Below are 14,631 nucleotides of genomic sequence, written 5' to 3'. Positions count from 1 at the left end.
GTTGATCATGATCCCAAAACTATAAAGAGCTCAGACCTTTGTTCTCACAGTGGAGTATTTCCAACATGTGTATTACTGAAGTATAGGATTCGAGATTTATATTGCAAAGGATCCAAGTTCGTATAGAATCAAATATTTTATTTTTCAAGTAAAAGATCCAACTTTTGTTTTTAAACTTAATAAGAATATTTAGACAGACAGACATCAGTAAATTCATAAATCCATGTCACTCAGAGCAGAAAGTGACAGACTCATTTAGGAGAAAATTCTGAGTAAATCGATATCAATGACATTGATTTCTTATCTGTTTCCTGTTTGAGAGATAAAAAAAAACCTTTCTGATTGAATAAAGATAACATGTTGGTCTCATTGACATGAAATGTTGCCAATAAAACAGGTTGACTATTGCCCGCAGTTTCTTTGCATGTAGAATAAATCAAAACACTTCTATCTTCAATGTTAATCTCATTTGTTTGTTTACCTAAAATATAGTTCTCAAGGCCTTCCTCGATGTGACACAAAAGGTCAACTAAAAGAATATTTGAATAATGGTTTCAGGTTCAACTTTGTAAAAAAAAAAAAAAATCCAATACATTAACCATGGTGATTGTGACGTCATCACGGTGAATTGCGCAATGACCAGGAATGTCTGGAGCTGGGGAAAAACGACAGGATAGAGACAGCAGCAGACAGAGGGAGGGGTGATTCAACGCCTCACTTTCCGCGGAGTTTCATAGCCCAACAGGAGAGAAGTGTTCATAAACTCCTTCTCCTCCTTCTCTGTGGGTGACCCAGACAGGGGTCCTCTCTCCCTCCAGCCCCGCCTCGGGCCCGCAGCAGCAGCAGCAGCAGCAGCAGCACACCTGGACACGGTGCGGCGGCAGGTAAAGGTGTGGAGGACTTCGGTGTCAAATACGGCGTGTGAGGCAAACAGACTGGGCGGAGGTTGTGACGGATTTTCGCGGACGATCCCCGTCTCCGAAAAGTAAGTTTGTGTGAACCTCAAAGCCTTGATATAAACCTGTAAACTGGACTCAGTCGTGGACGCTCCGGCGCGTTGTTGGCGGAAACGGTGTAAAAGTTTTATCCGACGTTAGTTTCACACTTTGCCTTCACTCACACTGTTTAGATGCCGACCTCTTTTCTTGACACGTCAAGATGGAGACGCTTAGCCCGCAATTAAAACGTAAATTACGACAGACTTTTGACGCATTTTACAGAAGTATGCTACGTTTTTTAAAGCACAATGACGTGTCCAAACGAGAAAACACTACCGAATAAATATAACAAATCAGGTCGCCTTCCTGTGGGTCTTCCGTGGCCAACATTGGGCTTAATTTCGACTTCAACGTGCTTTAAATATTTTCTTCATCTCCCATTAAACTCATACTGTGATTCTTTGCCTCAGAGTACAGATTTTCCTCCATATGTGCATGCTTTAATAGTTTTGTTTGAAATTTGTAATGTGGTCTTTGCTTTTGTGTGTTACACTGTGTTGCTGTGTGGTTGTTACAGAGAGAAACAGGTAGCATGGGGGAGGCACCAGTCAAAGAAGACAGTACAGTCATCACACGATCAGCAGAGGTAACTTTAGAAATGTGGTTTTTTTTTTTTTTACTTTTGGTGTATACGTGTTTAAATCTTCCCCTAAATTTCTCTCTTTACTGTGACAGTATGTGGGCTCGTTTCCTGTGGATGACCGCTGTTTGGATGACCAGATAGAACAACTGCACACACAGCTGAAGGCTCTTAAAGTGAGTCTCTCAAGTTTTCTCCGAATGATCCGCGTCCCAAAAAGCATCAACTGATTCCTGTGTTACCTCTGAATACCTAACGCATTGATTTTCTTCCATCAGGCATGCAAGAAAGGGAGGCCCGTATCCATCACATTCTCCATAAAAGGTGTGAAAATGTACGATGAGGATGAAACGGTGAGTGATGTCGGTTCATTTCAAATTAAAAATGAACGCATATAAATAAAGATGTAAGATGTAGTTTTAGTCACTTTACCGTTCCTGTTGTCTAATTCTCACCATCACTGTCTCCAGACACTCCTAATGGCTCACGCTCTGCGTAGAGTCTCTCTCTCCACCGCCCGGCCGTCAGATGCCCAGTTCGCCTTCGTCTCCCACAACCCAGGAAGCCCCGACGCCCAGCTGTACTGCCACGTCTTTAAAGCAAGGCACGCCAGAGCGGTAAGAGATGTCCAGCTTCATTTGTCTTCTGTAACAACAGCAGAAAATAGGACTGTAATTTAACCTCTTTTTTTTTTTTTTTTTGAGTTTTGAACAACAAGAGAATCATTTAGTTTTTACTTATGCACTAAACTCCTAAAAATGTCTGAAACTTTTTGGTTAGCTGAATTTTTCACCCTGACTTTTACCTGCCAGCGCCGTGTTAAAATGATGGCATGAAGTCGGGTTTAGCCGACGTGTGAACTCAGCTGGAAATATTCAGGAAAAGTCCGAGCGAGAGGGTGCGCAGGGATGATGACATTCACCATGCAACAGTCCAATTCTTGTTCATTCAGTTCATGTAATACAGCAGCTTTAAGTATTTTAATTTCCATTCACTCCTGAGAATACGTCAAACCAAAGTAGAATTGACATTAAAGGCAAAAGCATTTTCATAATAGTGGTGAACACTGTCACTTTGTCCGCCATCTTGGATTTCCACAGCCCTTTTTTTTTTTGGCGTCACCTCATTTTAACTACTGGGTTAGTTGTCCCACCCTGAAGGATCCAACAAAAGAGCAAAGTCATCGAGATGTCTCTGTGACATCACTCTCATGATGAGGTCTAGTTAGACTTCTGTAAACGCCTGTTCGTGTGACCTATGTTCAGTTTAAGAAGTCATAGAAGGCTATCATTTAAGCTAGCCAACAATTTGGTTTAGCAAATCAAAGTTCCCCCCCAACATTACAAATGGATTCGAAGTGCAACTGTTCACTTGTCAACTTTTTCTCTTGCAGGCACAGTTCCTGAACCTGGTGCTTTGCCGCTGTTTCCAGCTTTCTTATTTGGAGAAGCACCCAGAGGAGGCCCAGGAAGACTCTGTGGGCTCCCTGCCTCGTCGCAACCCCTCGCTGCTCAACCACGGCTTCCCTCTCAGTGTCAGCGCCCTGGTGTCTTTCAGAAGAGCGCCTTTCAGGGGCTTGTTTCCCGGGACTAAGGTCTGGACTTGAATGTAGTCTTCTCGTCACTCTTACAACTACTCATCATGTGAAGCGTGTTGTTTCTTTTCCAGTTTGCAGCTTCTCCTGAAAAAAATGTTTTTCTGTCCTCCGATCCACAGAAGAATCAAAAGTCTTCCGATGACCAGCTCAGCCGCCAGGATGAAGTCTTCCCCACCTCCTCTCCCTCTCTCGTGCGCAAGAAAGCCATCCGCACCAAAGTGCTGCGCTCTGGAGCTTACCGCTCCTTCACTTTCACACCGCTCAAACAGCGAAACGTTCAGGAGCGACTGAGCGCGTCACAAGGTGGGCTGAGTGTTCACAGGGCGATTTCAAGGGTCAAAGAGTTGATTAGGTAAAGCAAGCCCCCCCCCCCCCCCCATCCCTTAGTGTTTGGTGATTGGCAGTCACTCACTGTCTGTTGTGGTGTCAGATTATTAGTACGACTTGTCTCACAGGGTTTACCGTACATCTCCTCTTAGGGTCTCTCACTGGTGTTCAATGAATGTTTTAAAAGTCAATCCTTAGTTTAATTTAAAGTTTTTATTTCATCACCACTCTGGCTTGTTTTCATCTCAGTCCTTCCACATTAAAACCAAACTTTTTTTCCTCCCAGAGTTTTACAATACGTTTGCTATTTCCTGTTTGACTGTCTGCACTTTTGGACCTCGTGGGATGTTCTATCTTCACATTTACATTGATTGCACTTCTTGTATGTGAAACAGGAAAAGAAGACAAGACTCAGAAAAAGAGATCCCGGTCGCTGAGCTTGGCCGAAACTGAAGAAGCGCTGGCTCAGGCAGTGTGGTGTTGGGATGGTATCGCAACGCAAGTGTCATTTTCTACATTTCTTTTGTCTTGCCCACCAAAGAAACGTTCTCTCTCTTGTTGCGTCTCAGTGTCTAATGGTATGTATTCTGTGTTTTAGTGACAGCAGCTATGCCCTGCTTGCGGAAGATGTTCTGGGATCATACCTCCTCTGCCCACATCCTAAGAAACCCAAATGTGGCTCTCTTATCATTCGATTGCCCTCCGGCCTGATCACCTACCTCATAGGAAACACTCGCAAAGGGAAGTTCCTGCTGGAGGTAATTGTGTTGTCAGCGTCATTTGAATATTAATAGCAAACAGCAGATTAATGTTTCCCTAACGACACTGAAAATGGTTAACTCCCCAGCAATATATGATTGACTAGTTGCTCTTTTACTCTAGTTAATATACGAGTGTTTCTCTACAGATATCTTTAGAAAAGTTCAGATCTCGACTAGAATTTCAAATAAACATCAGTAAATCTCAACAAAAGTTTGCAGTGTTTGATTTGAATGTCTGCGGAAATTAAGGAGGGGGAAAATAATTTAAATTGAAAAGCTATAAAATAGTAAGTATTGGGTCAAATAAAGAGCGAGAAATCCCACTCAAACAAACAATTATGAAATAAATGTATAAGTACAGAAATGGAGACATCCGTGTTACCTGGATGTACAGTATTTTTTATTCTCTTTCGTTTCTCTTTGTTGCAGAAATGTAAGGCTGAATTCAGTTCGATAGCAGAAATGATCGAACACTACACAGAGTATCAGGGCGAGCTGCAGTGTCCGCTGAGCTGCGCCCGGGTTAACCACTGCTACGAGTGGGAGGAAAATACCAACAAACAGCAGGCCGTGAAGCCGTACAAGAGCCTGCACAAAGCCAAAGGCAAAAGTACCCACAGGAAGGAATGGGTTTAGATCCAAGACTGTGGAACAGCCAACGTCAGAGAATCCAAACCAAGTGACATTTTCTTCGTTCTTTTGCACATATAATCTTGTTTCATGATCACTTGTGGTGTTTTGGGCTGCTTTACAATCTGTATAACACCATGAAAACTAATAACAGGCACTTCATGTAAATAGTTTACAAGTCATTTTGTCAAAGGGTACGTATTCTTCAAAGATGTTATCTTTTGTTCTGGCTGCTTTTGTATTTTAAATATAACTTTTTAATAATGTGTTTTTTTTGTGCCTTCAAGGCCTCAGAATATATTTGTGTTTTTTACGACAAGCAACAACCTGAAAGAGAGAGTGCAAGGGTGTAAATGATCTCACAGGTCTTTGTACCTGATAGCAAAGTGGTTACTCTTCTTTTATTATTCTTGCATTGTAAACTTGATAGTTATATTTTCTTAAATTGTGTAGTTATATAGCTTTTTAATCTCTCTTATTTGTTACTCTTAGTGTGTAAGACATAAAGGGTATAGACCAGGAGAAAGTCTGAGCTGTAATACAGGATCGTCGCTGTGATATTTTAGAACTTGCCACTTTACTATTAGTGCGTTAATGACATGGCCTATAAAAAGGGGGAAAGGTTGGCTGTGTTGAAAGTTTTGCAGTTAAGTTTGCAGTCAAACTAAAACTCTTAAATTACTGGAAATATATTATGCAGTTCAATATGCCTGATTGTAGCTGCTGTTTGATCCCCCCCCCCCCCCCCCCCCCAAGGATTTGTTTTATCATGTGACTGTCTGTGACATTTTTTTTTGTCTAGTCCAAAAGGCTGCATTACCTGTTTTTATTTGAGCACTTGTCTCTTTCATATGAGGCCAACTTGATATTTTCAATGTTGTTCGTCCCTGTTTGAGATTAAATGACAGGTGAGTGAAACCCCACCCTGCTTCAATTGTTTTATGTCCTCTTTGACTCTGAAGAGCAACACCTCACAGCAGCTTTGGTACAGGAAGAAGATACCTCGTAAGTGTGTCAAATGCAGGTTTTAATGGGATTGTTTGATATGTGAAAAGGTCATAGGAGATTTCTGAAAACAGCCAGTTACCAGTTTAGTAACTAGCTTAACATAATGCAGTCTAAAAGAAGTGTCTTGCAATAAATGATAACTTAATTACGTTTTAATGTTCAGATATTATTCAAACCAACTGATTATTTGGAGGACATCGTTTTCCATGTGGTCTAAGTCACTGGTTCTCAACTGGTCTAGCACAAGGACCCACCATCAACTCCTTCATGAAAAATCCCGACCTAATCAATTTCCAAAAGGTTTCAAACAATCAGATTTATTTAATGTAAAATCGTGCAGTTTGGTGACAGAACAAAGAAACCAAACAATCATCCTAAGTTAAAAGGTGCTTCGTAGACTTGTTGGCACTACTTTTTTGCAGGCACATTTTCCCAACCCACTAAAAACAGCTCTGCAACCTATTTTTGGGTTCCTACCCACCAGTTGAGAACCACTAGTCTCAAGTAGGCCTAAGTATTTTCCCACATCTACAGATGCCATAATTATGGCTCAGCTAAGTGAATTCTTAGTCACACTGACTTCGAAGTAAGTAGGCTACTCCAAGGTGCTTTACAAAGCAAAAAAAGAAAGGACATTAGGAACTTTTAGAGCATCAAAAGAGAAATACAATTAAGATATTGAAATTAAATAAAATAAATACATTTACTCAGTCACTTACTCCTAGCAGGAAAAAAAACACAGTAGCTCTCCTGTCAAGCTGGATGTTAAGACAAGCAGGATGAAATATCCCATTTAAAAATAACAGAGTATGCCTATGTAGTAGGTCCATAGACTGTAAATATTAGGTCCTAATTCAAATTTTAGATGCGACAAATAATTGGCATACCTCACACCTCAAGTTTTGCTGGACCTGTGGATGGAAGATGTCACTATGGAAACAGTGATGAAGATACGCTACATTACAACATAACCCTGGAGGTGACGGTTTTGTTCTCGCTGATAGCAGAAAACTGAATACAAACCTTTATATATTTTCACATTGTTTTGTAAATGATTGAATGGAACTGAACTCACTGGTTTCGACCTCACTCACTCCTCATCAAGATGGCGACCGGGCTGTGGACGTTTCAGCTTTTAATGGTCATCCTTCAGCGGTTGTTTACGGTTGCTAAGCAACCTAGAAAGGCCATGGGAGGAAGAGCAGAATGGCAGGTTACAAAGACACCTGAAGAGAAGCACAGTCGTGTGTGGGAAATAATTTGTGGCTCTATTTAAATTCAATTTATATTACCTTGCTGGTGTTTATAATCCTCTTGTTGCTTTTCTTTGGAGTTTAACCGGAATGTGACCTGTTAGCTGTTAGTCAGCAGTTTGCTATCTGACTATGAAGGTAAGTAAAATGAGGATACAGCTCTATGTCTGCTCTGAAGTAACACATTTGTTAAGCAGAATTTAACTGTTTCTCCCCCCCTTTTTTTTTTTTAGTTTTTTCTATTGCAAAATAATGTGGTGGAGTGATTGTTGAGTCATGGGGTCAGAGTCTGTGAAGGTGGTGGTGAGGTGCAGGCCGCTGAATGACAGGGAGAACGCTCTCTGCTCTAACATGGTGCTGTCCATGGACCTGCACCGCTGCCAGTGCTTCATAGAGAAGCCAGGTGTAGTGGATGAGCCACCCAAGCAGTTCACCTTTGATGGGACTTACTTCATGGATCAAACCACTGAGCAGATGTACAACGAGATTGCCTATCCTTTGGTTGAGGTAAGCTCCTGGAACTACTTTTGTTTCTGTTATTTTTGTTTTCAGTGCCCATTCACATCTAATGTATGGAGATCGAGGCATTCCAAAAGTCGCCTTCTGGTCACTGGACACCCCCAGACCAACAACATATCTTATTGCGATAGCCTGCAGACCTCATTATTTACTTATCAGTCTGCTGTCAGTCGCTTTAAACGGTCAGCAGGGTGTTTACAGTAGCCTTATGCAAAAGATAACATGAAACTTTTCTCTTTGCACAGGGTGTCACTGAGGGATACAATGGCACAATTTTTGCCTATGGTCAAACTGGAAGTGGGAAATCTTTCACCATGCAGGGGGTGGTGGATCCTGCAGCCCAGAGGGGAGTCATTCCACGTGCATTTGAACACATATTTGAGAGTATTCAGGTATGCCGGGCTACTGCTGTTAACTTCATTCATCTTTTAAAGTAATTCAGTTCATTAAAAGAGTGCATTAGAAACTTTATTTAAAACTCTTCTGGAGCACCATGCACACCTGCTTTAGTCTTGTGGTTTCAGTCTTAGCCCAGGATTATTATTAAGTGTTTACCCTCAAAGTAAGTTATATAATGTGTTTGTTTTTTTGTGGGTAAGCTAGTGTGCAGAAAACACAAAATTCCTGGTGAGGGCATCCTACCTTGAGATATACAATGAAGAAATCCGAGACCTTTTGGGAAGTGACACCAAACAGAGATTAGAGGTAAGCGTGTTTTGTTTAATCTAAAGCCTTACCTAATATTGTTGTTGGCAAATATAACTACCTGATAGTGGCTTATCACAGATGTATCATTATTGTCAAACAAGTTTTCCAATATGCGTTGATATGAAAAGTTTTTCAGACAAGGTAGAAACAAATGTTTAGAAAAATCAGTATCTGTATAGGTGTTACATTGGAAGTCAAAATGATTATTGTTAGTTTTTAAGCACAATCATTATTAAACCTGTTTCAAGACTACTCTTCCACGGTGAACATTTTGCTCAAGCTTTGTGCATAATGCTGCAAAAGTTTCCATGGTGACTAAAGCACAGTAGCATATGAGTCCTCGAAGGTTAAGGTGTTTGAACAAGGTGACCGACTTTGATTGTGTGTGTGTGTGTGTGTGTGTGTGTGTGTGTGTGTGTGTGTGTGTGTGTGTGTGTGTGTGTGTGTGTGTGTGTGTGTGTGTGTGTGTGTGTGTGTGTGTGTGTGTGTGTGTGTGTGTGTGTGTGTGTGTGTGTGTGTGTGTGTGTGTGTGTGTGTGTGTGTGTGTGATAAATGCGTTAGCTGAAAGAGCATCCAGAGCGTGGGGTGTATGTGCGGGATCTCTCCATGCACACTGTGCACAGTGTGGGGGAGTGTGAGAAGATCATAGAGCAAGGCTGGAGGAACCGGGCAGTGGGCTACACGCTGATGAACAAAGACTCCTCCCGCTCACACTCCATCTTCACCATCCACCTGGAGATCTGCAGCACTGGTGAACGCAAACACACACAATACCTCAAACAAGTTGTTGGTTCAAATCTGTTTGAAGTGTGATTAAGGCTTTGTTGTCTGCTTTGTTGTCTGTTTTAGGAGCATTAGACCCTGTTAGAACTGATTAAATAACACTTTCATCCCCTGTTATTAGATATTCTCCTCTGTGGGTTTGAAGAGGGTTTTTTTTATGTGATATCTCTTTTATGCACCAACCAACTTACAATAACAAAAACACAATAAGGATCATTTACATAGAACTTGGAAGTAATAAAAGTCGTACCAAAAAATATGATAATTGACCAAGAAACATCACCAATATCTACTTTTGGTATTTCATGGTGGATGTTTCGCTTAATGTAAATTCAGATAAAAACTTGAACGTATTCCCGACTGAATCCACTGTGTTTCTCAACATTTCCAGATGCAGCAGGCCAGGATCACCTACGAGCTGGTAAACTGAACCTGGTCGACCTGGCAGGAAGTGAGCGCCAGTCTAAAACCGGCGCTACTGGCGAGAGACTCCGCGAGGCCACCAAGATCAACCTCTCCCTCTCGGCCCTGGGTAACGTCATCTCTGCGCTGGTGGACGGACGCTCCAAATACATCCCCTACCGGGACTCCAAGCTGACCCGGCTGCTGCAGGACTCTCTGGGAGGAAACACGCGTACCCTGATGATCGCCTGTCTGTCGCCCGCAGACAACAACTACGAGGAAAGCCTGAGCACACTGCGCTACGCTAACCGTGCAAAGAGCATCCAGAACAGGCCGCGGATCAATGAGGACCCCAAGGATGCTCTGCTGCGAGAGTATCAGGAGGAGATCAGGAAGCTGAGGGCCCTCGTCTCAGGCCAGCTAGGCATTGCTAACCTTGCATGTGATGGAATATATTGTTTCTTACCTTCAAATACAAGTGAAAAATCATATTTTAATGTGAAGGATTTATATACAATGATTGAGAGTTGTTTCATTCTCTTCTTTGTCATACCATTTTTGTTCTCAGTCTTGATAAAAACTAAAAAGCTCCTTTTTTCTTTTCATTATAATTTGATCATGCAGCTCTTCTGGCTGCTCAGTCTTTTGAGAAACCCTCAGCAGTTCCTTCAAAGCCACAGTCCGGCACCCCAGAAGCAGAGAAGGACAAGATTAAAGAGGCAACTACTAGCTTCTCCCACACTCATACATCACTTCACATCTCCACGCGCACTGTACAACGAACAGGTGATTTATGGGTCTGTATTCCGCTGTCTCTGCAGGACTACGAAGAGAGGCTGGCCAAGTTGCAGGCTGAGTACAATGCAGAACAGGAATCCAAGGCCAGGCTGCAGGAGGACATCACTGCCCTGCGCTCCTCTTATGAATCCAAGCTGTGCAACCTGGAGAAGAACAGAGCCAGCAGGGGGAGCTCTGTTCTAAAGAATGGAAAATCACCAGCCCCCAAGAAGGAACAATGTAAAGGTTTCTTCAATTTGTTCGGTGCTAGTCAATCTGCCTGAAAGTACAATCATATCAAAACACCTGACAAAATCTGAAGGGAAAAAAAAACATCTAGAAGGTTGTTGTATATGGCTGCACTGTGTATCAACAGCTGTTGTTATAGTGTGTCCATCCCTTGTACAATAACACTGCTCTTGATTATGTTGCCTCCCAGCATCTGTGAGCTCTAGTTCTATAACACAAGTGGCTGAGGAAGAGCTCGGCCAAAACACTGACTCACTGGGCCCCAGTGTCCATGTAGAGACTTCCATTACTGAGGTATTCTTTTACTAGCTTCCTCAACCATTACACCTTATCATTAAAAAATGCAAGAGTTACATAATGATGGTTCCACAAATGCAATTATAGACTTACAAGAACCGTATTTGATATTCTTTCCTCATGTTGGTGAGCTAGCAGGATGTACCGTGTGCAGCAGTCGGTGTCCAAAAATGTCTGGACGGGGACGAGCTCGTCGACTCCGCTGACGTCACTTCTGCAGGGCCTCTGGACCAGAAACACGCCCTGGAGAGGTTTGTGGGAACACTTTTTACATACATAATCAGTCATCAAATTTGCTCGCACTTTCTCTCAGCATGCTTTTTTGTTTGTATCCAGCCAAAATTTATTGCAACAAAAACAGACGGGAACACCATACAAATGTATTTTTGTTAGTTAAGGATTATCGACTGATACATCCATATATATATATATATATTTTTTTACTTCTACCCTTTATAATGAAACCTCATTCACTAGGACTGGGCCATAGCTTGATCCATTTCTTGCAATCTACTTATGATTATGAGGGAGTTACTGCATAAACGGGCATATTATTAAAACTTTATTAAAGGTATTAAAAGTAGAAGTTCATAAAACATTTTTTTGCATATACAATCCATTTCATGATGATTTCAATAGGGCATTGAGCAGCTAATCCGTCCTCTATCGTATTCTTCATTCACCTCTCTGTAGACTGCATCAGCTGGAGCAGGAGGTGGTGGGAGGCGAGCAGGCCAGGAACAAGGAGCTCCAGCAGAGACAGCGTCAGAGGAAGAACCTGGCCGACCAGAGGAAAGTCAGTCTTATCCACGCTCTGTCAGAGAACAGTGAGGAGAGTGAAAATGTGCTGCTGAACGTCTACAACTCCATCCAGGAGGAGGTCCACGCAAAGAGCCAAATGCTGGTCAAGGTCCAGGGGAAGGTGGGTCACAGAGGCTATAGGACAAATTAAACCATCTTTATGGGTTCAAGATGGTGCTCGTCGACACAATAATGCCTGGAAGTATAATCTGTTCAGCAGATCTGTCCAAGAAACACATAAATTAACAACTAAGCATAGAATTTTGCAAGGCTGAAAAAGGCCGCAATTACATTTTTAGAAAAAAGAAACAAAATAAGTAAAATTAGACAAATCAAACACCAGGAGTAAAATATAAACATACATTTTTACTAAACATTTAATGTGGAACTAAAATGACAGTAATTTTTATTTTATTTTTTTCAATTTACAAAGAGAGACCACAACCTGGTTTACCAAATGATGCTGGATAATGCAAGACAACTGCCGTATGTCTAAGCTTTCATCCCTGAATTAATATGCTTTGCTATTTAACCATCTAAGTGCATTCATCTGTTGTTGCAGCTGAAAGCAGCCAAACTGGAGATACGTGACCTGCAGGCAGAGTTCGAGGTGGAGAGGAACGACTACCTTGCAACCATCCGGCGTCTGGAGAGGGAGGGTCAGTTACTGCACAGCCTGCTGGAGCGAACGGTGCCCCTGGTGCGTCGAGACTGCAACTACAGCAACTTGGACCGCTTGAAGAAAGAAGCCGTCTGGGACGAGGACGGCACCACCTGGAGGCTGCCAGATGTGATGGTGCAGAAAACATCCCTGCCTTCAGGTGAATAGGGCCTATAGAAATAGATCTAAAGTGAAAGTCACATTTGTGTTTGAAGATTCTTACTCAAATATCTGATTTCTCTCTTTTTCTAACACAGCAGTGGCTCCGAAACCTTCAGCATGCAGAGGCTCAGCTGCGGATTCTGGAGAGCCATTTATGGTGTGTTTTTGTGACATGCTAAATCTTTTACTCACACACACTGAAACAACAGCACTGAACCGTAACACTGTGGGGATTTTTGTAGGTGGAGGAGGACAGATATAAGGAAATGCTGAACCGTAGTGCAAGTGAAAACATCGCCAGCAGCTACTTCAAGTCAAAGAGAGCGAGCCAACTGCTTGGAGTTGAAACCACGGTTCACGGTAAGACCAGGACCTGTATGCTGATCCACAAATCACTAAGTAATCTGAGATGTTAAAGACAACAAATGACTGAGTACAAACCGTTTAATTAGCTAATATCTCTATTTGAGAATGTCATTTACAGTAATGAATGTGCATGTTGTTGTTGTTGTTCATCTCTGTGAGTTTTTGGTCTTTGGTTAGATCCAGATGTGTCAGTTATGTCGGTGTTCATCAGCTCAAAAGAATTAACACAAATGGGACATGTCATGTTTAGACAGGAGAAGGTTTACAGTATTTTAAAGCACTGTCATTTGTTTAAAAAAAATCCAAACCATTGATGGTTGCAAAATAATGATCTAAAAATGTTATACAAAGGATTTAATTTCCAGTGCTTGTATTAACAAAGGCTTTAATTGAGAAGACTTTTACAAAAGTAACAATGCCTTTTACATTTGACCCCGCTGATGGAGCTCTTCTCCTGCAGCCGTCCGCTCTCCTCCGTTGGTTAATGGGGCGGCCCACCTCACTGTGAGTGGTTCCACTACGAACCCACCTGTAAGCTCCGACTCCGTCTTTCCACGCCCTTTCCGCCTTGAGTCGTTGGCAGCCCAGGGGTCCATCGGTAAGGGGAAGCGCAAGAAGAGCAAATCTCACATCTACAGTGAGGGGATTTAGAAAACAGACTGTAAATTCCCATTCCCACACACTCTTTACACATCTCATTGTTGTCCACTGACTCTAAGTTTTTATACCCTTCTGTTGATCACAAAATGCTAACGGTAAGTTATTCAACTTCAGGCTTCCTTTCGCCATATATGAAAACACTATGAACCTTTTGTCGGACATTATGAGTCCAGTTTTGTTTTTGAATGCTTATTTTCAAAAGAATACTACCTACAGTATAAAACTACCTTCATTTTTGCACTGTCCCTATGATTCCTGCACTGGGAGACTCAAAGTCCAACTACTCTAATATTTCACTTCTAATGTATTTCACTGCTGCTTAATGTAAACCACTATTTAACCAGTTCTGTTTTTGACATCTTCTTCAATTGCTGCTAAATTAAAAAGATCAAATTGACTTATCCCACTTTTTGATTTCATTTAAACAAAAGCCATTTAAACATGGCATGTTTAGAGTGTTTAAGGACAGACGTGAAGAGGAGCTAATCCCAGAACCATTTGAAGTCTTAGAAAATAAAACAAACTGAGCAACCTGATTATTCACAAATAGGTCAGGGGAGCTGTCGTCTAGGCAGCAGTGTTGACAGTAGTCAGAGGATATCTCATGTTACCCGTGACCTCCTGGGTCGTCAAGAGAATTTTTTGTGTTTAAGTTAGCCATACACAAGTCTGTGCAAAAGGACAATGTTTATTCCATTATCAAAAATGATTCACAGACTACATTTCAAATCAAATAATCTTATGGAAGAGTTTATGCAGATAATTAAGTCAATGTTTTGTTTTTTTCACAAAATCTGAAACACGTGGATGCATTTCTTTCTCTACTGATGAACTCAATCCTTTCTGCAGCTCACTTTTCTGTCCGAGTATCACATTTCCAATTTTGGCTCTGGCCTGATTTCTTCATCCATTGTTCATTATTACTTGACCGGCAGAGAGCCGTGTCAGTTTCAAAATTTGACACCCATTATTCGCCTGTGCACAGACATACTAGACACAGACACCAGCCCATTAGGCAAGCTTCCTGCCTCATCGAGTGAGAACACTACCGAGGGCAACTGTAATCGTCTCTTACGATAATCAACCACGCAC

General features: G+C 41.8%; 2 protein-coding genes across 2 annotated transcripts; both read left to right on the top strand.

Moving 5' to 3' along the window:
- Positions 1–661: 661 nt before the first annotated feature.
- On the top strand, positions 662–5,827 carry sh2d5 (SH2 domain containing 5). The gene is made up of 10 exons (XM_061041184.1): positions 662–985; positions 1,516–1,584; positions 1,674–1,754; positions 1,857–1,931; positions 2,049–2,195; positions 2,972–3,172; positions 3,295–3,478; positions 3,898–4,000; positions 4,101–4,260; positions 4,693–5,827. Exons 2-10 carry the CDS (start codon positions 1,531–1,533, stop codon positions 4,897–4,899), a joined length of 1,212 nt encoding a protein of 403 aa, XP_060897167.1. The 5' UTR covers positions 662–985; positions 1,516–1,530; the 3' UTR covers positions 4,900–5,827.
- Positions 5,828–6,913: 1,086 nt separating this feature from the next.
- Positions 6,914–13,897, top strand: kif17 (kinesin family member 17). Its single transcript, XM_061041146.1, has 14 exons — positions 6,914–7,292; positions 7,388–7,661; positions 7,919–8,065; positions 8,277–8,378; positions 8,943–9,132; positions 9,556–10,008; positions 10,191–10,583; positions 10,783–10,886; positions 11,025–11,140; positions 11,583–11,811; positions 12,253–12,511; positions 12,609–12,670; positions 12,756–12,873; positions 13,340–13,897. Exons 2-14 carry the CDS (start codon positions 7,431–7,433, stop codon positions 13,528–13,530), a joined length of 2,595 nt encoding a protein of 864 aa, XP_060897129.1. The 5' UTR covers positions 6,914–7,292; positions 7,388–7,430; the 3' UTR covers positions 13,531–13,897.
- The last annotated feature ends 734 nt before the right edge of the window (positions 13,898–14,631 follow it).

The sequence above is a fragment of the Labrus mixtus genome, chromosome 7, assembly GCF_963584025.1.
Source record: "Labrus mixtus chromosome 7, fLabMix1.1, whole genome shotgun sequence".
Lineage (NCBI taxonomy): Eukaryota > Metazoa > Chordata > Actinopteri > Labriformes > Labridae > Labrus > Labrus mixtus.
This window is presented reverse-complemented; position numbering and strand designations above follow the sequence as displayed.